This window comes from Salmo salar, chromosome 22 (genome assembly GCF_965601325.2).
Source record: "Salmo salar chromosome 22, fSalSal1, whole genome shotgun sequence".
Classification (NCBI taxonomy): Eukaryota; Metazoa; Chordata; class Actinopteri; order Salmoniformes; family Salmonidae; genus Salmo; species Salmo salar.
The window spans coordinates 44,571,107-44,594,551 of NC_138312.1; the positions used below are offsets into that span (position 1 = coordinate 44,571,107).

The 23,445-nt window shown below is 42.0% G+C and overlaps 1 protein-coding gene across 2 annotated transcripts in view; it reads left to right on the forward strand.

Annotated features, from left to right (window-relative positions):
- Window positions 1-23,445, forward strand: part of LOC106583443 (inter-alpha-trypsin inhibitor heavy chain H3) — a 40,714-nt gene that overhangs the window by 3,491 nt on the left and 13,778 nt on the right. For both annotated transcript variants that reach the window (XM_014167610.3, XM_014167611.3), the window contains exons 6-12: window positions 1,667-1,795; window positions 1,878-1,994; window positions 2,131-2,299; window positions 2,816-2,926; window positions 2,999-3,180; window positions 3,660-3,839; window positions 4,063-4,184. In XM_014167610.3, the coding sequence (XP_014023085.1) occupies window positions 1,667-1,795; window positions 1,878-1,994; window positions 2,131-2,299; window positions 2,816-2,926; window positions 2,999-3,180; window positions 3,660-3,839; window positions 4,063-4,184 (1,010 nt within the window). The remainder of the gene's footprint in view (window positions 1-1,666; window positions 1,796-1,877; window positions 1,995-2,130; window positions 2,300-2,815; window positions 2,927-2,998; window positions 3,181-3,659; window positions 3,840-4,062; window positions 4,185-23,445) is intronic.

Genomic DNA, 23,445 nt, shown 5'->3' on the forward strand with positions numbered 1-23,445 from the left:
CATATGAGATGAGTAATACAAGATATACAAACATTAATATAGTGCATTATTAAAGAAACTAGTTTTACATTTTTTTAAATGGCCAGTGATTTCAAGTCTGTGTATATAGGCAGCAGCCTCTCTGTGCTAGTGATGGAAATTTAACAGTCTGTTGGCTTTGAGAGAGAAGTTGTTTTTCCATCCCTTGGTCCCAGCTTTGATGCACCTGTACTGACCTTGCTTTCTGGATGGTAGCGGTGTGAACAGGCAGTGGCTCGGGTGGTCGATGTCCTTGATGATCTTTTTGACCTTCCTGTGACATCGGGTGCTGTAGGTGTCCTGGAGGGCAGGTAGTTTGCCCCCGGTGATGCGTTGTGCAGACCACACCACCCTCTGGAGAGCCTTGCGGTTGCAGGCGGTGCAGTTGCCGTACCAGGCGGTGATACAGCCCGACAGGATGCTCTCAATTGTGCATCTGTAGAAGTTTGTGAGGGTTTAAGTGGCAAGCCACATTTCTTCATCCTCCTGAGGTTGAAGAGGCGCTATTGCGCCTTCTTCACCACACTGTCTGTGTGGGTGGACCATTTCAGTTTGTCAGTGATGTGTATGCCGAGGATCTTGAAACTTTCTACCTTCTCCACTGCGGTCCTGTCAATATGGATAGGGGGGTGCTACCTCTGCTGTTTCCTGAAGTCCACCATTATCTCCTTTGTTTTGTTGATGTTGAGTGAGAGGTTATTTTCCTGGCACCACACTCCCAGAGCCCTCACCTCCTCCCTGTAGGCTGTCTCATCGTTGTTGGTAATCAAGCCCACTACTGTTGTGTCGTCTGCAAACTTGATGATTGAGTTGGAGGCATGCTTGGCCACGCAGTCATGGGTGAACAGGTAGTACAGGAGGGGGCTGAGCACACACCCTTGTGGGGCCCCAGTGTTGAGGATCAGCGAAGTGGAGGTGTTGTTTCCTACACGTCAGGAAGTCTAGGACCCAATTGCATAGGGCGGGATGCAGACCCAGGGCCTCAAGCTTAATGATGCGCTTGGAGGATACTATGGTGTTGAATGCTGAGCTATAGTCAATGAAAAGCATTCTTACATAGGTATAGGTACTCTTATCTAGATGGGACAGGGCAGTGTGCAGTGTGTTGCCGATTGTATCGTCTGTGGATCTATTGCGGCGGAAAGCAAATTGAAGTGGGTCTAGGGTGGCAGGTAAGGTAGAGGTGATATGATCCTTGAATAGTCTCTCAAAGCACTTCATGATGACAGAAGTGAGTGCTACGGGGCAATAGTCATTAAGTTCAGTTACCTTTGCATTCTTGAGTAAAGGAACAATGGTGGCCATCTTGAAGCATGTGGCGACATCAGACTGGGACATGGAGAGATTGAATACAGTATGTCTGTAAACACACCAGCCAGCTGGTCTGCGCATGCTCTGGTCTGCGCATGTCCAGTCAATACATAACATATATTACATGAAGATGAGCTAAGGGGATTGACACCTTCAAATGTATTCAATTCAAAACATTGTAAAATATTGTGGCATAATTTCAAACCCTATTCTTCGCACCCATGTCATTGTCACGTATCTGTGCATGTTAATTCTAAATGAATGATCTCATGCTGAGGCAAGCTAAAGCAGGCTGTGTTTTTAAAAGCAGAAGCCTAAACTACCACCATCTCCGCAGGCCTGGGTACATTTCTACCCAAGCAAGGAGCTGCAGAGTCAGTGTGACAGCTGTGGAGAACAGGGCCTGAACGGAGACCTGGTCATTGTCTATGACGTCCACAGGAACACATCCATGGGAGAGCTCAAGGTACACTTATCCCACTCTAATCGTGTCATTCATTTCTTTATTTCTACCCTGTCATTTAATCACCATCTGATTCTTTATTCAGGAGTCAAAAGGATATTTTGTCCATCACTTTGCTCCCAGTGATCTACCACGCATACCAAAGAATGTAGTGTTCATCATCGATCGGAGTGGCTCCATGCACGGCAGGAAAATGGAGCAGGTTTGTTTGTGTTTTGAATGTGTTGCCTGCTGTAATGACGCTAAAGGCTTAACGACTGAGCATTGTACATATATTTCTATTCAATGCATGTAACAATTAATTTTGATTGGTTGATTGCATTTTGATGCACTGTCAGACTCGTGAGGCCTTGTTGAAGATCCTGGGAGACCTGGTGGAGGATGACCACTTTGGCCTGATCACCTTCGACAACACTGTGTCTACCTGGAAGAAGGAGCTGCTGCCGGCCAACCAGGAAAACCTGGAGGCTGCCAAGCGCTTTGCTCGACACATTCGCGACGGAGGAGGTACAATTTATTATTTACTTACTTAATCCTCTTCCCTATTTTCAAAGGTTTCCAAAGCCAACAATACAATTACAGTGTATCATAATTTTGTAAAACTTAGTCAGTGTTTACACAGGCAGCCCAATTCATATTTCCTAACATGTAAACAACGATAACCACATGGTATCCCATCATTTAACTTCTGATTTATACCATCTCCATATGTAGATTTGGTTTAGATCAGATTTTGGTTTAGATCAGATTTGGGTTAACTGAAGTGATTGTTTTTTTTGCACATTACCTGCTGTTACCATGACAACCACCCCAACATTTTTAAAGGAAGAGTGACAAGAAATGGACAGTCAGAAAAAAAACATTGGATATAGAAAGAAAATCAAATTTGGGTTCTTGGGGTGGCTGTGTAAACAAATCAAAAGTGCACAAAAGGGTAAAATAATGGGAGCTATGAACAATAGCCTAGTTAGTGACAATAGGAGCTAATACATAGATGTGTGGTCCTCTCTCTTCTCTTCTTAGCCACCGACATCAATGCTGCTGTATTGGAGGGCATAGCCATGCTAAACCGAAACCCACGAGAGGGCTCAGCCTCCCTCCTTATACTACTCACTGATGGAGACCCAACCACAGGTACTGCACACACATGCACACACACACGCACAGGCACACACACACAATGAAAGGCAATCTCACTATCCCCAGGTGAGACCAACCTGGAAAAGATCCACAAGAATGTAAAGGAAGCCATTGGTAAGAAATTCCCGCTCTACTGTCTCGGTTTTGGAATGGATGTCAACTTTGATTTCCTGGAGAAGATGGCACTGGAGAACAGTGGTGTGGGACGCAGAATATATGAGGACTCTGATGCTGCTCTGCAGTTGCAGGTAAGTGAATGCACACTGTGAGGCATTGTATTCACACTACAGTCTCTGCACTACTATGGATTTGAATGATTTCTTACATACTGTATCAACATAAATCATAAAACACCAATGATCAAAAATCGTCCCAAATAAGCTTAATTAGCTGGAATATAAAAGGGCTAAACCAACCTTTAAAGCGCAATAAGATCATATCTCATCTAAGGAGGCTTTACTGTTGTGTCCTGATTTCCTAAATGTAGATTATGCGAGAGGAAACCAGGAGGAGCAAGGGGCGTGACTAATGGCCTCTGTACATTTTAGTCATTTAGCAGACACTCTTATCCAGAGTGACTTACAGGAGCAATTAGGGTTAAGTGCCTTGCTCAAGGGCACATCGACACATTTTTCATATAGTCGGCTCTGGGATTTGAACCAGCAACTTTTCGGTTACTGGCCCAACACTCTTAACCTCTAGGTTACCTGTAATGTATGATTAACAGGGCTTTTATGAAGAGGTGGCCACACCCCTATTGACGGATGTGCAGATGGTGTATGTGGGTGGGGCTAACCTGACCCAGACCAACTTCAGCCAGTACTACAACGGCTCTGAGATCGTGGTGTCTGGCCAGATCACCGACAACAACATAGAGACATTCACTGCAGAGGTCATAGCCATATCGGTGAGGTCACCTCTACTCTGCTACCTTCACTTGTACATAGGTCAAATCACTCCATACTGTTCTGTCCCTTGTTTTGTATGTTCTTTTGATTTTGAAAGCAATAAAAAAAATTATAAAATTACCGCTCCATATGAGTACTTTGGAGAGGGTTCAGCCAAATGTCAAAATATACAATAAAGTCAATGTTTAGTATTGTAATGTGAGGATGCCTTGATTATTTCAGAGAAGCAATAGGGTGATGTACTCTGAGACAATACCAATGGACAAGCCCATTGAAGCCAGGCCTGATAGCCACATCCAGAGGCTGTGGGCCTACCTCACTGTGAAGCAGCTACTGGACAAAGAGTGAGTCTGCTTTGCATGGCATTGTCTGTTATTGGGTGTATTTGCACCTGTGTCTATGCAGGTCTCCATCCTAGTTGTTCTTATATTATTTTAAAAGATACTGATCTATTTAGTATTTATTTATCTTCCTCTGAAAAATGCAGTCCCCACTTTTGATGTCACTACCAAAACACACACATTAAAAGACTGTAGAATGAATGTGCCTTAAGACACACCCCTACAATTAAAATCAGGAAATGGGATTGCAACCCTCTCCATGACCACATAGTGAGTAGTCTGCCAACATTTTAAGAAAATGTGTGAACAAGTTAGTAAATCTTCATGTATTTCTAAGAAGTGCCAATACAGAACATATAATATTTTAAATATATAAAGTTTGGTTTTGAGACTCATATGTTTTTGGGGATGTACATCTGTCCAAAGGATATTCCAGCCATGGGGATTCATTAAAGTCCAAAGTAAGTCTATTGACACTGTTTTTCTTTACATTGATTGAAAAAAACATCTGATGTGATGATCTACATTAAAAACATAGATATCAACATATCGACTGTACTACTCGCGCTGCTAAGACTCTCGACCATTGCTATTCAAACTTCTGGGAATGCTTACAAGGCCCTCCCCCGCCCTCCTTTTGGCAAATCTGACCACGACTCCATCTTGCTCCTCCTGTTCTATAGGCAGAAACTCAAACAGGAAGTTCCCATGCTTCGAACTATTCAATGCTGGTCTGACCAATCGGAATCCACGTTTCAGGATTATTTTGATCACGTGGACTGGGATATGTTCTGGGTAGCTTGCGAAAATCTACACGCATACACGGATATGGTGACTGAGTTTATAAGGAAGTGTATAGGAGACGTAGTAACTACTGTGGCTATTAAAACCTACACTAACCAGAAACCGTGGATAGATGGTAGCATTTGAGAGACTATTGAGAGTCTTTGAGAGACTATTGAATATTCTTTGAGAGACTATTCAAGGATCATATCACCTCTACCTTACCTGCCACCCTAGACCCACTTCAATTTGCTTACTGCCCCAATAGATCCACAGATGATACAATCGCCATCACCCTGCACGCTGCTCTATCCCATCTGGACAAGAGAAATACCTATGTAGGAATGCTGTTCATTGACTACAGCTCAGCATCAACACCATAGTACCCTCCAAGGTCATCATTAAGCTTGAGGACCTGGGTCTGAACCCCGCCCTGTGCAACTGGGTCATGGACTTCCTGACGGGCCGCACCCAGGTGGTGAAGGTAGGACACATCACCTCCGCTCCTCTGATCGTCAACACTGGGGCCCCACAAGGGTGCGTGCTCAGCCCCCTCCTGTACTCCTTGTTCCCCCATGACCGCATGGCCAAGCGCGCCTCCAACTCAATCATCAAGTTTGCAGATGACATAACAGTAGTAGGCTTGATTACCAACGATGATAGGAGGTGAGGGCTCTGGGAGTGTGGTGCCTTGAAAACAACTTCTCACTTAATATCAACAAAACAAAGGAGAGGATTGTGGACTTCAGAAAACAGCAGAGGGTGCACCACCCTATCTACATCGACCAGACCGCAGTGGAGAAGGTGGAAAGCTTCAGTTCCTTGGCATACACATCACTGACAAACTGAACTGAAATGGACCACCCACACAGACAGTGTGGTGAAGGCGCAACAGAGCCGCTTCAACCTCAGGAGGCTGAAGAATTGTGGCTTGTCACCTAAAACCCTCACAAGCTTCTACAGATGCACAATAGAGAGCATCCTGTCGGGCTCTATCACCGCCTGGTATGGCAAATGCACCGCCTGCAACCGCAAGGCTCTCCAGAGGGTGGCGCGGTCTGCCCAACCCATTACCGGGGGCAAACTACCTGCCCTCCAGGACACCTACAGCACCTGACGTCACAGGAAGGCCAAAAAGATCAACCACCTGAGCCACTGCCTGTTCACCCCACTGTCATCCAGAAGGCGAGGTCAGTACAGGTGCATCAAAGCTGGGACCGAGGGACGGAAAAACAGCACCTATCTCAAAGCCATCAGACTGTTAAACAGCCATCATGAGCACATTAGAGGCTGCTGCCTATAAGCATAGACTAGAAATCACTGGCCACTTTAATAAATGTAACACTAGTCACTTTAATAATGTACATATCTGGCATTACTCATCATATGTATATACTGTATTCTATACTATTCCACTGTATCTTAGTCCGTTCCACTCTGACACCGCTCGTCCATATGTATATAGTCATAATTAATTCCTACTTAGATTTGTGTGTATTGGGTATATGTTGTGTAATTTGTTAGATATTAATTGTTACATTTTACTGCACTGTTGGAGCTAGAAGCTCAAGCATTCCGCTACACCCGCAATAACATCTGCTGGTCACGTGTATGTGACCAATAAAATTTGATTTGATTTAATAATTTCTATTTTGGATTATTTGTAGTTATTGAAGGACAGGGACATCCATTAGGTGCCAACATGCTGAAAAGTACAGCAGAAAGACAGAGAGGATAAAAACTGCCCCTGTGAAATATCAAGAATATTTGAAAAAAGAAAGGGGAAAAAATGCTAAAACAAAGGAAGAAGGAAATGTACATTTAAAATATTTATCTGGGAAGGAGAGGATGTATACAAGGGCAAGATGGCGGTCAAAGACAAAAATACTGAAATTAATGTATTTAATTGATTGTGAAAATAATATACAGTATGTCAATCACATATGCCAAGGTTCATGGAAGCTGTTCTGGCTCGTGGTGGCCCAATGCTCTATTAAGATGCTTTATGCCAGTGTTTCCTTTATTTTGGCAGTTACCTGTATATGAAAGGTCACAACCGACAAAATCAAGATAGGAAAAGTGAATTTAAACATATAGCAACATAATTAAATAATTACATCAATCAATACTGAATTAGAGGGTGATACCTCTGGAATTTGTACACTGAGTAGGTGAAATTATGGCAATTGTACTCCTTTTAGAGCGACGTGAGAGAGACGGTTCTTTAATGTTGATTGGAGATTAACAAGGTTTGCAATTCTGTGCCATGTCACTCAGCTCTGATTATCCAATTAACTGTTATCCATGTAAGATGTTGAAAATGTAGCTAACAATGTTAGATAGCTAGCATTTAAACAAAATACTTAATTCTGTAATAATTACCAAAATATTCTTAAACTATTGACAACTTCGTCTGTTAAACAGGGGAAAAACATATACCTTACTTACAGTTCTGGTATTCACGCACAGTGATGAATAAATTGGTCAGAAAGGAAATAATGTCCAAAACAGAGATTTGTGTTCACAGCAGTACTTGGTAAGGAACTAAACACTCTGACAGCCACAGTTACCAGGTCAAGCTAAAATGTATAGCCCAATGACAACACAAAACCTGCCCACAAGGCCTGAAAACTAGCGCAAAATGTTGTTTTTTGCAGCAAGAGGGGAGTTGCCACATTTAGCTAATGAACCCTTTTTTCATAATGTTATCGAGCGTACTAAGAAGGAATCTCGACTTAACTTCAAACAACCTACGAATCAAAATGTGGTTTTCCATCAAAATAATAATTATTGCAAGCTAATGTGACTAAAGGAATTTGTCGCAATAGAAAATAGAATTTTCCCTTATTAAACTTCCAAAAATGTATGTTAGGCTATTTTCTGGCAGACGTGACATTATGTGCCAGATGTTAAGACTACAAACTGTTATAAGTGGCCCATTTGCGAGATTGACATTTCAATTGGCATCTGGGTTTATGATTTGTAATTCAACGTTGTCATGGTTGGGTTAGCTAGATGCAGGTAACCTACAGCCCCTGATAGGCCTACATCTAATTTCAGAGAGCCTACAGTAGCCTAGGCAAGATGTTAGATGAACGATTTAGCAGCTTGCATAGTTCAAATTGACAGACTAATTTATTCAACATGAACAGCAAGGCAATTTCGAGGTAAGAAGTGCTTCCGTTGCCCAACGGCCTGCTGGAATAGGCTACTGAGGATGGGGTTGTAATTTCAATCACTGAATCAAATATTAAAATATGGATATGAACTGAATAGGCATGTGCTTGTCAACAACAGCCGGTGTTTTTACCTGTAGCCTAATCTGACTGACTGTTGCCTTCAATCTAATGCATTCTAACATCAGCTGATCAGCAATTGCGACAGAATTGTGACTATGATCACAATTGATAACTTCCAATTTTATTAACTAAACATGTCCATAAATAATTGCATAATAACACAAGGCTACAACAACAATAAATTAAAGTTATAGGCTGTTTATTAAATCCGTTTGCCAGCTCCAGATAGGCTACACAAGTGGCACAAATTGATTTGCAATGACTCCAGTGATATCATAATTTCAACATTTATTGTATTAAATAATAGCCTACATAGGCATAGCAAATAACAGGCTAATTAATAATGGCCAAACAGGCTAATTAATAATGGCCAACAGATGCAAATGTATCATTCTCCACATTTGAATGTTAGTTTCATTGTGGACTTTTACCCATAACCAGTGCTTCATTTTAGCCGGATCCATTTTGGACTGTCTTGTTCTGAAACCTATTTTGCCGGATCCGATACCTCTCATGGCATGAAAAATCATTTGTACTTTTTACAATGTAAAACTTATAATACAAATGTTACAAAGCTCAATCGAGTTACCACCTGGACTGGACACAGATAGACAAACGTGTCTTTTTGAGAAGATTAGGGTGTTTTGCGACAAAGAGGATATGGACAGAAACAGGTTCTCCGAATATAGATTCCCTTGTTCATGCGTGGTTCGGACGGACCAATCATCAGCACTAAAACACACGCCATACGTTGTTGCTACTATTTTTTTTATCCTGCTGCTCAGCTACTTTACCCCTGATTGTATGCATATAACTGCCTCGTCTATCACTATCGTTATTGGTATTGTTCGTGTACATACTGTATATTATTTCATTTATATTGGCACTATCTATTTCTGATATTGCTACTACGCAAGTAACCATTTGGCTGTACCATTTACACCGTCTGTAGAGACCCATCCACTTAGCAAGACAGCAAAATATTGATATATAAAATGAATATTGATATGTGTGTTTGTAGCATGATTTTGTAACATACCCCAACAATGTCATGTGACCATATCAAGTGTCCAACACACAAATATATGGTGCATGCATCTGTTGATGTACTGTACATGCGCATCTCACTAAGGTATCACCTCAGGTTGCATGGCCTTAAATTATGTATGGAATACTATGTGATAAGTGCGTGTGTAACAGAATGTTAAGTATGCTAATGTACTGGTGTAAAGGCATTTGGGCAGTGGTGTACTTCAGTTCAAATGCTTTAAAGTACTACTTAGGTATTTTTGGGGGGGTATCTGTACATGACTTTACAATTTACATTTTTGGCAACTTTTACTTCACTACATTCCAAAAGAAAATAATATACTTTTTTTACTCCATACATTTTCCCTGACACCCAAAAGTACTAGTTACATTTTCACAGGAAAATTGTCCAATTCACACACTTATCAAGAGAACATCCATACTGCATCTGATCTGGCAGACTCACTAAACACAAATGCTTCGTTTGTCAATAAATGTTTTTCAAAGATTGGTCCGTGTGGTTTAATATAACGAATTTTTAATTATTTATACTTTTACTTCTGATACTTAAGTACATTTTAGCAATTCCATTTACTTTTGGTACTTCAGTATTTTTGAAACCAAATACTTTGACTTTTACTCAAGTAATATTTTACTGGGTGACTTTTACTTCACTCATTTTCTATTAAGCTATCTTTTACATTTACCCAAGTATGACAATTTAGTACCTCTTCCACCACCAGATGTGGCTGGGTGTTATAGTATTTCTTTCACACGACCCATCAATTTAGACAAGTGTGTCTGGGTAAGCGTCATAAAATATTTATATCTGGACACATAAATAATAGCCCACTACACCATGACAAGGCCTATAATCTTTTTTTTTATATAGCCTAGATGTAGATGTAGCCTAATAACCAGGCAGTCTACCGGAGGGAACGCTCTGAAAATCTGTCAGTAAACAAACAGCATGCTGACAACAGGCCTTTAGCAATATTTAAAATGCAATAGCGGGAAAACACAGGTTGGAAAGCAAATGGCTCCTGCTTTGCTGTAGGCTACCAAAATATTTGAATAACTTCCAAATATTGCTTAACGAAGTGCTTTGGCACGAGTCCAACCTATGCCTTCACAAAGGAGTGTGAAACTGAAACTGAATTTTTAGGACTAATTTCCTCCTCATATTGTAGCCTACAATATGGGAAAGGGAGGATACCTAATCAGTTGTACAACTGAATGCATTCAACTGAAATATGTCTTCCGCATTTAACCCAACCCCTCTGAATCAGAGAGGTGCGGGGGTCTGCCATAATCGACATCCACGGCGCCCGGGGAACAGTGGGTTAACTGCTTTTGTAACAGTGTAGGTTCCGTCCCTCTCTTCGCCCCAACCTGGGCTCGAACCAGGGACCCTTGCACACATCAACAACTGACACCCACCGAAGCATTGTTACCCATCGCGCCACAAAAGCCGCGGCCCTTGCAGCACAAGGGGAAACCCTACTTCAAGTCTCAGAGCGAGTGACGTCACTGATTGAAACGCTATTAGCGCGCACCACCACTAACTAACTAGCCATTTCACATCGGTTACACTTTGCTCAGGGGCAGAACAGATTTTTACCTTAACAGCTCAAGGATTTGATCCAGGAACCTTTTGGTTAATGGCCCAACGCTCCAACCACTAGGCTACCCGCTGCCCCTCAATGTCTCCAAACACATAGACCTAGGCTATTGATGGATTCATGACATGGCTGTTTTTATTGATCTCAGTTTGTCAGTGTCAAAGTAGCCTGTCATTATGATTATTTGTGTGGTATTAAAAAAGATTATGCCAAAGTCTCAAGTCGTGTAAAAGGATGTTGAATTGCATGAAATGCATTTATAAAAGGCCACATTTTTCCCAAACACTAGGCTACTAAAAATGTTCCCCATGTGTGCTACTTCTGTAAGTGCCTCTGCTCTATGCCCCTACATAAGGCTGCATTGAGACAATTACTTATCAATGACCCAAGACCAGATCAGTTAATCCCTACCATTGTGTTGCTGAATTGTCATAATGCTGCAGCAAATGTACATTATCCCAGGGGCGTTGGCAGACACAATGTAAGTAACTTAATGTATGTCCCAGTAACTGCCCTGAATGCCTCTGCTGATCCTACAGCTATTGTAGGCAGTAATCATATGCCTATGAACCAGAGTTCTACTGTTAGCACTGAGGCGGTGTGCCCTAGTTCGAAGTCCACTGTGTACAACTCACCCTGCACTATCAGCTCAAATATAAATAACATGAGCATGTCTATTTCTGATTCGCTTCCCAGTAAAGCAGTAAAAACAATCAAGCATCCCAGAAAAGTGCTAAAAATAGCCCACATTAACGTATGTGCCCTAAGAAACAAGGTTAATGAAGTCAATAACTTGCTAGTAACATGACATTCATATTTCTGAAACTCACTTAGATAATATCTTTGATACAGTGGTAGCAATACATGGTTATAACATCTACAGAATACAGAAATGCCTGTGGGGGTGGTGTTGTGGTCTATATTCAGAGACGCATTCCTGTAAAGCTTAGAGAGGATCTCATTTTAAATACTGTCGAAGTAATATGGCTACAGATTCATCTGCCTTACCTAAAGCCCATTCTGGTGGGAAGCTGCTATAGACCACTGAGTGCTAATAGTCAGTATCTGGATCATATGTGTGAAATTATTGATAATGAATGTGATATCAACAGAGGTATATTTTCTGTTTGATTTCAATTTGGACTGGCTTTCATCAAGTTCAAGAAAAATTTGAGAGAACATCCGCACCACACCAGGGTTAGAGTAATACAGAAAGTCTTGTATGCCGAAGCAGTATACAGGGTGATAGAGGAAGATGGGTACAGGGTGAGGGATCCTGAGAGTATTCCTGTGAGTAGGCAGAGATCAAGAGAGAGTGATAGGAAGAATATGTGATTCAGTAAGGTGGGCTTTTTAGCATTTATAGCCATGGTTGTCAATTGTACTGCGGAAATGGATCAAAGGTCACAGAAAATAGACGTTGTGGTGGCAGCGGTAGAGAGAACTAGAGCCTGTAGGACCTGCCTTGTTGACAGTGTTAAGGCAGAGTAATGCTTTATTATGGACAGACTTCTCCCCATCTTAGCTACCGTTGTATCAACATGTTTTGACCATGATAGTTTATAATTCAGGGTTACTATAATATAGCAGGGGGTGTAGAGCTACAACACATACGTTTTTCCAGCAGTAGACTATGATCGATAATGTCAAAAGCCGCAGTGAAGTCTAACAAAACAGCTCCCACAATCTTTTTATCATTTTCTCTCAGCCAATCATCGGTCATTTGTGTAATTGCTGTGCTTGTTGAATGTCCTTCCCTATATGCGTTGTGAAAGTATGTTATCAATTTCTTTACAGTAAAATAGCACTGTATCTGGTCAAACACAATTTTTTCAAAAAGTTTACTAAGGGTTGGTAACAGGCTGATTAGTTGGCTATTTGAGCCAGTAAAGGGGGCTTTACTATTCTTGGTTAGCGGAATTACTTTTGCTTCCCTCCAGGCCTGAGCTCACACACTTTCTAGTAGGCTTAGATTGAAGATACGGAAAATAGGAGTGTCAATATCGTCTACTATTATCCTCAGCCATTTACCATCTAAGTTGCCGGACCCTGGTGTCTTGTCATTATTGACAGATAACAATAATTTTTTCACTTCTTACTTACTTTACGGAATTCAAAATTACAATGCTTGTCTTTCATAATCTGATCAGATATACTTGGATGTGTAGTATCAGCGTTTATTGCTGGCATGTCATGCATACATTTTCTAATCTTTCCAATGAACAAAATCATTAACTTCTACAGGGTCGGTGGGTCAGCAGCTGGACAGTTTAGCTAATGTAGGCTAATGTGATTAGCATGACGTTATAAGTAACAAGAACATTTCCCAGGACATATCTGATATTGGCAGAAAGCTTAAATTCTTGTTAATCTAACTGTACTGTCCAATTTACAGTAGCTACTACAGTGAAAGAATACCATGCTATTGTTTGAGGAGAGTGCACAGTTATGAACTTGAAAACGTATTAATTAACCAATTAGGCACATTTGGGCAGTGTTGATACAACATTTTGAACAGAAATGCAATGGTTCATTGGATCAGTCTAAAACTTTGCACACGCACTGCTGCCATCTAGTGGACTAAATTTAAATTGCGCCTTGGCTGGAATAATACATTATGGCTGTCACGTCCTGACCAGTGTAAGAAGTCATTTTCTATAGTAGATGGTCAGGGTGTGACAGGGGGTGTTTGGTTGACAGTCTGGGTTGTTATTTCTAGGTTTTGGGTTCTAGGTTTTCTGTTTCTATGTCGGGTTTTGTTTGGGTTGATCTCCAATTGGAGGCAGCTGCTTCTTGTTGCCTCTGATTGGAGATCATATTTATGTAGGGGGTTTTCCAATTGTATGCCGTGGGTTGTTAATTTTGTGAGTAGTGTATGCCTGCTCTGCGTCACGACATTCTTGTTTTGTATTTCAAGTTTATTGTATATTGCATTAGTTTCACGATTGAGTAAAAGATGTGGAACTATGATCAAACCTACGTTGTCACGGTTGTCGTTGGGAAAGGAGGACCAAAATGCAGCAGGAATGTGGATGCTCATCTTTATGTTTATTGAAATAATGAAGTGAACACCAAAATAACAAAAGAACGAACTCACGATCAACGAAACAGTCTTGTAAGGCTTACTCGCGCTAAACAAGAAACAGGCAAAACAAGAAACAATCTCCCACAAAATACAAACCCAAACACACCCTAATATATAGGACTCTCAATCAAAGGCAAAGAGACAACACCTGCCTTCAATTGAGAGTCCCAACCCCAATTAACTAAACATAGAAATACATGAATATGACACAGTGCCCAAAAACCCCGGAATACATAAATCAAATGCCCTTCTACAAAAAAAATAAGCAATTTCATAAATGTGTCAAGTGCAGTGTCTTGTTGCTCCTCATTACACACCACAGACCTACAAATATTTTTTACATCAACAACATTGGAATCACTACTGAACTTATTGAATGACTTGTTATTCACTATATTAGGCCCAGCCTTTGGAACTTTGGTTTTCCTAGATATGGCTACTATATTTTGATCACTACATCTAATGGATTTGGATACTGCTTTAAAGCAAATGTATGCAGCATTAATAAAGATGTGATCAGTACATGTTGATTTATTTTATTCCTGTGCTGTTTTTAATTACCGTGGTAGGTTGACTGATTAACCTGAACCACATTGCAGGCACTAGTTAAAGTTTGACGCTTTCTCTTGAGATGAAAGCCAGTAAATGTTTTCATCACCCAGAAAATATACCTCTGTTAATATCACACACATTATCAAGCATTTCACACATGCTATTCAGATAATGACTGTTAGTAGTTGGTGGTCTATAGCAGCTTCCCACCAGAATGGGCTTTAGGTGAGGCAGATAAATCTGTAGCCATATTACATCAACAGTATTTAACATGAGATCCTCTCTATCAAAACAAATCAATGGTTATCTCTCACATGCGCCAAACACCACAGGTGTACACCTTACCGTGAAATGCTTACTTACAAGCCCTTAACCAACAATGCAGTTCAAGAAATAGAATTCAGAAAATATTTACATAATAAACTAAAGTAACAAAACATTTAAATAAAAATGTAACACAAGAAAATTACATAACAATAATGAGGCTATATACAGGAGGTACCAGTACCAAGTTAATGTGCAGGGATACAGGTTAGTTGAGGTCATTTGTAAAGTGACTATGCATACTGTAGATAATAAACAGCGAGTAGTAGCAGTGTAAAAACAAAGGGGGGTCAATGTAAATAGTCGGGGCGGCTATTTGATTAATTGTTCAGCAGTGTTATGGCTTGGAGGTAGAAGCTGTTGAGGGGCCTTTTGGTCCTAGACTTGGCGGTCCGGTACCGCTTGCCGTGCGGTAGCAGAGAGAACAGTCTATGACTTGGGTGACTGGAGTCTTTGACAATTCTTGGGGCCATCCTCTGACACCACCTAGTATATAGGTCCTGGACTTCAGAACGCTTGGCCTCAGTTATGTACTGGGCCATATACATTACCCTCTGTTGCGCCTTACGGTTAGATGCCAAGCAGTTGCCATACCAGGCGGTGATGCAACCGGTCAGGATGCTCTCGATGGTGCAGCTGTAGAACTTTTTGAAGATCTGGGGACCCATGCCAAATCTTTTCAGTCTCCTGAGGGGAAAAGGTGTTGTAGTGCCCTCTTCACAACTGTCTTGGTGTGTTTGGGCCATAATAGTCCCTTGGTGATGTGGACACCAAGGAACTTGATACTCTCGACTTGCTCCACTTCAGCCCCCGTCAATGTTCCTGTAGTCCACGATCAGCTCCTTTGTCTTACTCACATTGAGGGAGATGTTGATGTCCTGGCACCACACTGCCAGTTCTCTGACCTCCTCCCTATAGGCCGTCTCATCGTTGTCGGTGATCAGGCCTACCACTGTTGTGTCGTCAGCAAACTTAATGACGGTGTTGGAGTTGTGCTTAGCCACGCAGTTGTTGGTGAACAGGGAGTACAGGAGGGGACTAAGCACGCACCCCTGAGGGGCCCTAGTGTTGAGGATCAGTGTGGCAGATGTTGTTGCCTACCCTTACTACCTGGGGGTGGTCCGTCAGGAAGTCCAGGATCCAGTTGCAGAGGGAGGTGTTTAGTCCCAGGGTCCTAAGCTTAGTGGTGTGCTTTGTGGGTACTATGGTATTGAATTCTGAGCTGTAGTCAATGAACAGCATTCTCACGTAGGTGTTCCTTTTGTCCAGGTGGGAAAGGGCAGTGTGGAGTGCGACTGAGATTGCCTCATCTGTGGATCTGTTAGGGCGGTATGGGAATTGGAGTGGGTGTCGGGTTTCTGGCATGATGGTGTTGTGAGCCATGACCAGCCTTTCAAAACACTTAATGGATACCGACGTGAGTGCTATGGTGCGATAATCATTTAGGCAGTTTGGCTTCTCTTTCTTGGGCACGTTTGCAATATGTAGGTATTACAGACTCGGTCAGGGAAAGGTTGAAAATGTCAGTGAAGACACTTGCCGTTTGGTCCACGGATGCTTTGAGTACACGTCCTAGTAATCCATCTGGCCCCGCGGCTTTGTGAATGTTGACCTTTTTTAAAGGTCTTGCTCACATCGGCTACGGAGAGAGTGATCACACAGTCATCCAGAACAGCTGGTGCTCTCATGCATGCTTTAGTGTTGCTTGCCTCGAAGCGAGCATAAAAGGCATTTAGCTCATCTGGTAGGCTCTTTAAGCTTTACATGAATGTGGTTCTGAATATTAACAAGTTGAGGAGACTAAATTACTTGTTACGTTAGATTGTAAACTGTCATGGTCAAACCATATAGATTCAATGGTTGTAAAGATGGGGAGAGGTCTGGCCGTAATAAAGAGATGTCCTGCTTTTTTGACACCACACTCCACAAAGCAAGTCCTGCAGGCTCTAGTTAAGTCATATCTTGATTATTATCCCGCCATGTGGTCAAGTGCTGCTAAAAAAGTTAAGCTGCAGCTAGCCCAGAACAGAGCAGCACATCTTGCTCTTCATTGTAATCAGAGGGCTGATATAAATACTATGCATGCCAGTCTCTCTTCGCTAAGAGTTAAGGAGAGACTGAATGCATCACTTCTTCTTTTTATAAGATTGTGTTGGAAATTCCAAATTGTTTGCATTGTCAACTTACGCACAGCTCTGACACACACACACTTTTCCCACCAGACATGCCACCGGGGGTCTTTTCATAGTTCCCAATTCCAGAACAAATTCAAGAAAGCATACAGTAATATATTGAGCCATTATTACATGGAACTCCTTTCCATCTCCTATTGCTCAAATGAACAAAATACCTGCTTTCAAAAAACGATAAAGCAACACCTCACGTCACAAAGCCTCTCCCCTATTTGATTTAGATATTTTGTGTGTATGTATTGATATGTAGGCTGTGTGCCATTTTTTTAAATGTATGTTGTTCTGTTCTTGTCTATTAATGTTCTGTATTATGTAATGTTTCATGTTCTGTGTGGGCCCCAGGAAGAGTAGCTCGGCTTTCACAACAGCTAATGGGGATCCTAATAAAATTCCAAAACATACATGGCAAACTCAATCTGCCATTCTCTCACTGGACACCTCCGATCTCCAGCCCCATGATCACCCCCACAACTAACATGCACAACTTTCTCCACCGATACCACACATTCCTTTGTCTCATGCACACTTCTCACATCTAGGCGTCTCCCTCCTACACACTGCTGCAATATGCCTGTAAACTTGACACCTAAAACGCCATAATAGTTTCTGAACAAAAGCTGTCACTGGATAACGAACGCTTCCTACCTTGACCTTATCTAGTATCCACTCTGCATCAAAACTCAGCATGACAGATAATGTCTTCTATGTTTCCCCACGCTCTCCACCGGATCTACTTCTCACCAAACAGACACTGGGAATCCTCCATTTCAACTGATCCCCCTCAACACCTAATGTCACAAATCGTTATCACTCTATTCAACGGCACCCTGCTCTGGAGAGCAAAAGCATGTCACAATTCTTGTCCCTAATCTTGTAATCCTGAGCGCCCTCTCCCTCTGGGCGGAGGACACACAAACAATTTACAAGTCCACTACGAGTTAATTTTACCAACTCAACAATCCCCAACCTCTCCTCCACCCAGGAGCATACAGATCCTATTAAATTACTAGAAAGGCTATGTCATAAACCCTCAAAGTTCCACAATGTGGTGAAAATGGAAGCCATATTGGTTAGGAAGAAATCCAAACCAGTCTAATTGGAATGAATGGCAGTAGAGGCATAATTCTACTTTTACTTATGCAGGAAAATACAAGTAAGGGATGTGATATCAGAAATTGTGTAATATAATTATGTAATTACAAATAGTTTATATAGGTTTTATACAAATGTTCTGTATTAATAGCCTCTAAAATATACAGTATTCACACTCTATAACTTTTTCCACATTTTCTTGCGTTACAGCCTGAATTTAATTTATAAAATGTAGATTTTTTTCAATGGCCTACACACAATACCCCATAATGTCAAAGTGGAATTATGTTTTTCCTTATGTTTACAAATGAATATAAATAAAAAGCTGGAATGTCTTGAGTCAATAAGTATTCAACCCCTTGGTTATGGCAAGCCTAAATAAGTTCAGAAGTAAAAATGTGCTTAACAAGTCACAATAATTTGCAAGGACTGATTTTTGAATGTCAACCTCATCTCTGTACCCACACATACAATTATTTTTAAGGTCCCTCAGTCGAGCAGTGAATTTCAAACACAGATTCAACCACATAGACCAGGGAGGTTTTGTTGCTTTGGGGAGGGTTGTGTGTTTTTTCTTTATTGGGCACAGGGGAGGGTAGTGCGTTTTCCCCCCAGCTTTTCTGCTCGTATTTTCCCTTCAAACAATGGCTTGACGTAATTTTGATATTACCCTAATAAAGTTTAGAAACGTTTGTGGAGGTTTGGTATGGTGTGGCTATTATTAAGCTGTAGCTACTGCAGGCCTATGATATGAAGGCAGTGCGCCCCGGCGCTCCAACTGACTCTGACAGTTGAACTTGAGGTGAGGAAGAATGTTTCAGGCCTACCAGTTACTCCTATAATCTAACAATATAATTATTATCTTTATACAAAATATTCTGATCGAACATTAACAAATTACCCTCCTTCTGTACGTCTATATCTGTATAGCAGACGTAGTAGCCATCTGACATAAAGAAATGCACATCGGTGTAATAACATGCCACATATACAGCTCTGGAAAAAATGAAGAAACCACTGTAAAATGATCCGTTTCTCTGGTTTTACTATTTAAAGGTATGTGTTTGGGTAAAATGAATATTTTGTTTTATTCTTTAAACGACTGACAACATTGCTCCCAAATTCCAAATAAAAATATTGTAATTTAGAGCATTTATTTGCAGAAAGTTACAACTGGTCAAAATTACAAAAAAGATGTCAGACCTTGAATAATGCAAAGAAAATAAGTTCATATTTATTTTTAATCAACACAATACTAATGTTTTAACTTAGAGTTCAGAAATCAATATTTCGTGGAATAACCCTGATTTTCAATCCCAGCTTTCATGCGTCTTGGCATGCCCTCCACCAGTCTTTCACATTGATGTTGGGTGACTTTATGCCACTCCTGGCGCAAAAATTCAAGCAGCTCGGCTTTGTTTGATGGCTTGTGACCATCTGACCATCTATCTTCCTCTTGATCACATTCCAGAGGTTTTCAATGGGGTTCAGGTCAGGAGATTGGGCTGGCCATGACAGGGTCTTGATCTGGTGGTCCTCCATCCACACCTTGATTGACCTGGCTGTGTGGCATGGAGCATTGTCCTGCTGGGGGAAAAAAACTCAGAGTTGGGGAACATTGACAGAGCAGAAGGAAGCAAGTTTTCTTCCAGGACAACCTTGTACATGGCTTGATTCATGCGTCTTTCACAAAGACAAATCTACCTGATTCCAGCCTTGCTGAAGCACCCCCAGATCATCACTGATCCTCCACCAAATTTCACAGTGGGTGCGAGACACTGTGGCTTGTAGACCTCTCCAGATCTTTCACCCAGTGAAATTTGGTGATTTAGTTATTGTTTTTGGAAAGTAGTCTAAAAAACAATAAAATAATAACCTATCAAGTTTCCCATGTGCTTCACATTGAAAGACCAGGAATAGTGTTTTTGTAATTCGGTATAGGCTGTTTTTAAGGACACGTAAATGTGGCTCATTTCGCCAATAACCCTTGTTTGTTGACATCCGCTGGCTGCGCCAGGTTAGATCTGAATGCATATGGATGTCCGGAAAATTTAAATCTTCCTTGTTGTCCAGCACCAACATTTCCTAAATGAAACTAAAATGGCATATTGTTTTTATGAAGATTTTAGAATATTCACATGAAAATCTGTAGACAATTGGATGGAAACCTAGCTAGTGAGCTAGTCCAGCGTCACTTTGGTTATGCCTGTGCATTATGGTTCAACAGCAGCCCCTAACATCTAAAGAATAAGCTACCAGCCAGACAAGCTTTTAAGAATTGTACTTAAACTCTCTCCTCATACTCATCTGGAGGTTGTGTCTGTATCTATATAAGTATTTATGTAAAATATAGGGACCACCATGGAAATAAGTCCCCGGCTTTATTGTGCAATCTGGTCACTTTTAAAAAATCTTTGTATATACGGTAAGTATTTTTTGTTGTTGTGACAAATAAAATAAATCAATAAATCAATACAAACTGTGCATTGGCCAACTGATTAATGCAAAGAGACATCACCAAACATTTTAATGACATTCAGAAATTGGTGGGGTGAATTTGGAAAGTATTCAGACCCCTTGACTTTTTCCACATTTTGTTACGTTACAGCCTTATTCTAAAATTGATTAAATAGTTTCCCCCCTCAATCTAGATACAATACCCCATAATGACAAAGCAAAAATACTACAAATGAAAAACGGAAATATCACATTTCCATACGTTTTCAGACCATTTACTCAGTTTGTTGAAGCATCTTTGGCAGCAATTACAGCCTTGAGCCCCCCCAGTAAATTTAGATCTGTCCATAACCTAATTGACAGAGTGAAAGAAGGAAGCTTGTACAGAATAAAAAATATTCAAAAACATGCATCCTGCAACAAGGCACTGAGGTAATACTGCAAAAAAATGTGGCAAAGCAATTCACTTTTTGACCTGAATACAAAAGTGTTATGTTTGGGGCAAATCCACAACAAACAAACAACAACAAAAATATATATTTTCAAGCATAGTGGTGGCTGCATCATGTTATGGTTATGCTGGGGAGTTTTTCAGGATTTAAAAAGAAATGGAATAGAACTAAGCACAGGCAAAATCCTAGAGGAAAACCTGGTTCAGTCTGCTTCCCACCAGACGCTTGGAGATGAATTCACCTTTCAGCAGAACAATAACCTAAAACACAAGGCCAAATATACACTGGAGTTGTTTACCAAGACGACATTGAATATTCCTGAGTGGCCGAGTTAAAGTTGACTTAAATCTACTTAAATCTATGGCAAGACCTGAAAATAATTGTCTAGCAATGATCAACAACCAATTTGACAGAGCTTGAATAATTTTGAAAAGAATGGGCAAAATTGCACAATCCAGCTGTGGAAACCTCTTTGACACTTACCAAGAAAGACTCACAGCTGTAATGGCTGCCAGAGGTGCTTCTACAAAGTATTGACTCAGGAGTGTGAATACTTATGTAAATGAGACATTTCTGTATTTCATTTTCAATAAATGTTTTCACTTTGTCACAATGGGATATTGTGTGTAAATGGGTGAGAGAAAAATATGTAATCAATTTTGAATTCAGGCTGTGACACAAGAAAATGTGAAAAGTTAAAGGGTATTGTCATAAATGTCGAAGCCGTGTTGAATGGACCAAACTGCAGGCGGAATGTGGATACTCATCTTTTAATGTAAAGAATAATAAATTAAAGCAAAGTATACACAGGAAAGCAAACACGGAACTCACGACAGGCTAACAGGCTTACTACAAACAAAAAAGACTAGTAGTGTTAGCACAACCACCCACAAACCCAAGTGACAAACATACTCCCAAATATATGACTCCCAATCAGGAACAACGATCCCCAGCTGTTCCTGATCAGGAGTCACAAGACTAACACAGAAACAGACATACTAGACAACACATACAGACTTCTTCTGCCACGTCCTGACCAAAATACTACACCACTAGTCCCTCTGCTGGTCAGGACGTGACAGTACCCCCCCTAAAGGTGCAGACCCCAGAATGCACCTTAAAAGAAAACACAAAAATTCCCAATACCACAACAAAAAATACCCCCTAAAAAAAAAAGGGAGGGGAGGGAGGGAGGGTGGCTGCCGTCAACGACGGCACTGTGCTACACCCTCCCTCCCCAACCCACCTATCCTGGAGGTGGCTCTGGTTCCGGCCTCCTGCCCTCCAGGTTGTAGGCATACTCATTGGGGTCCGGGTCGTAGACAGACTCAATTTGTTGTGGCTCGTGGGCAGGTTCCCTCATTTCCACGCTGTAGGCAGACTCATTTACAACACAGTCACATACAGTTCCGGGTCGCAGGCAGGCTCCCTCTGGTTCCGGGTCGCAGGCAGGCTCCCTCTGGTTCCGGGTCGCAGGCAGGCTTCCTCTGGTTCCGGGTCGCAGGCAGGCTCCCTCTGGTTCCGGGTCGCAGGCAGGCTCCCTCGGTCCCGGACTAGACACTGTTGCCGGATACTCTGGACTGCACACTGGTGCCGGATACCCTGGACTGCACACTGGTGCCGGATACTCTGGACTGCACACTGGTGCCGGATACTCTGGACTGCACACTGGTGCCGGATACTCTGGACTGCACATTGGTGCCGGGCTCTTGAGGCTGGGCCGACGCACTGGAAGCCTGGTGCGTGGGGCTGGTAGAGGTGGTACCAGGCTGAAGACACGCACCCTAGGGCTAGTGCGAGGAGCGGGAACAGGCTGAATAGGACTAGGCCGACTCATGGGAAGCTTGGTCCGGGTTGCTGGTACTGGTCGTGCCATACTGAGGGACTCACTTCCGGGATAGCACGAGAGGCGGGAACCGGAAAGACTGGGCCATGGAGGCGCACAGGTGGCCTTGACCGCACCGCCTGCACAACCCGTCCTGGCTGGATGGAACTAGCAGCCCTGCACGAGCGGGGTGCTGGTACAGGGCGAACTGGGCTGTGCAGGGGCCTGATGATTGCCGTGCATAGAGCGGGAGTAGGGTAGCCTGGTCCTAGGAGGCGTACCGGCGACCAGATGCGCAGGCATCCTCCTACCAGGCTGGATGCCCACTCTAGCACGGCATCTGCGAGGGGCTGGAATGGCGCGCACCGGACTGTGCGTGCGTATGGGTGTGAGAGTGCGCACCTCAGCAAAACACGACGCCCTCCACTCCATACGCTCCTCCACATAATCACAGGTAGCTGGCTTATGGCTCTTCCTTGGCCTAGCCAAACTACCCGTGTGCCCCCCCCAAAAAAAATATTGGGGGTGCCTCTCCGGCTTCCTCGCCAGTCG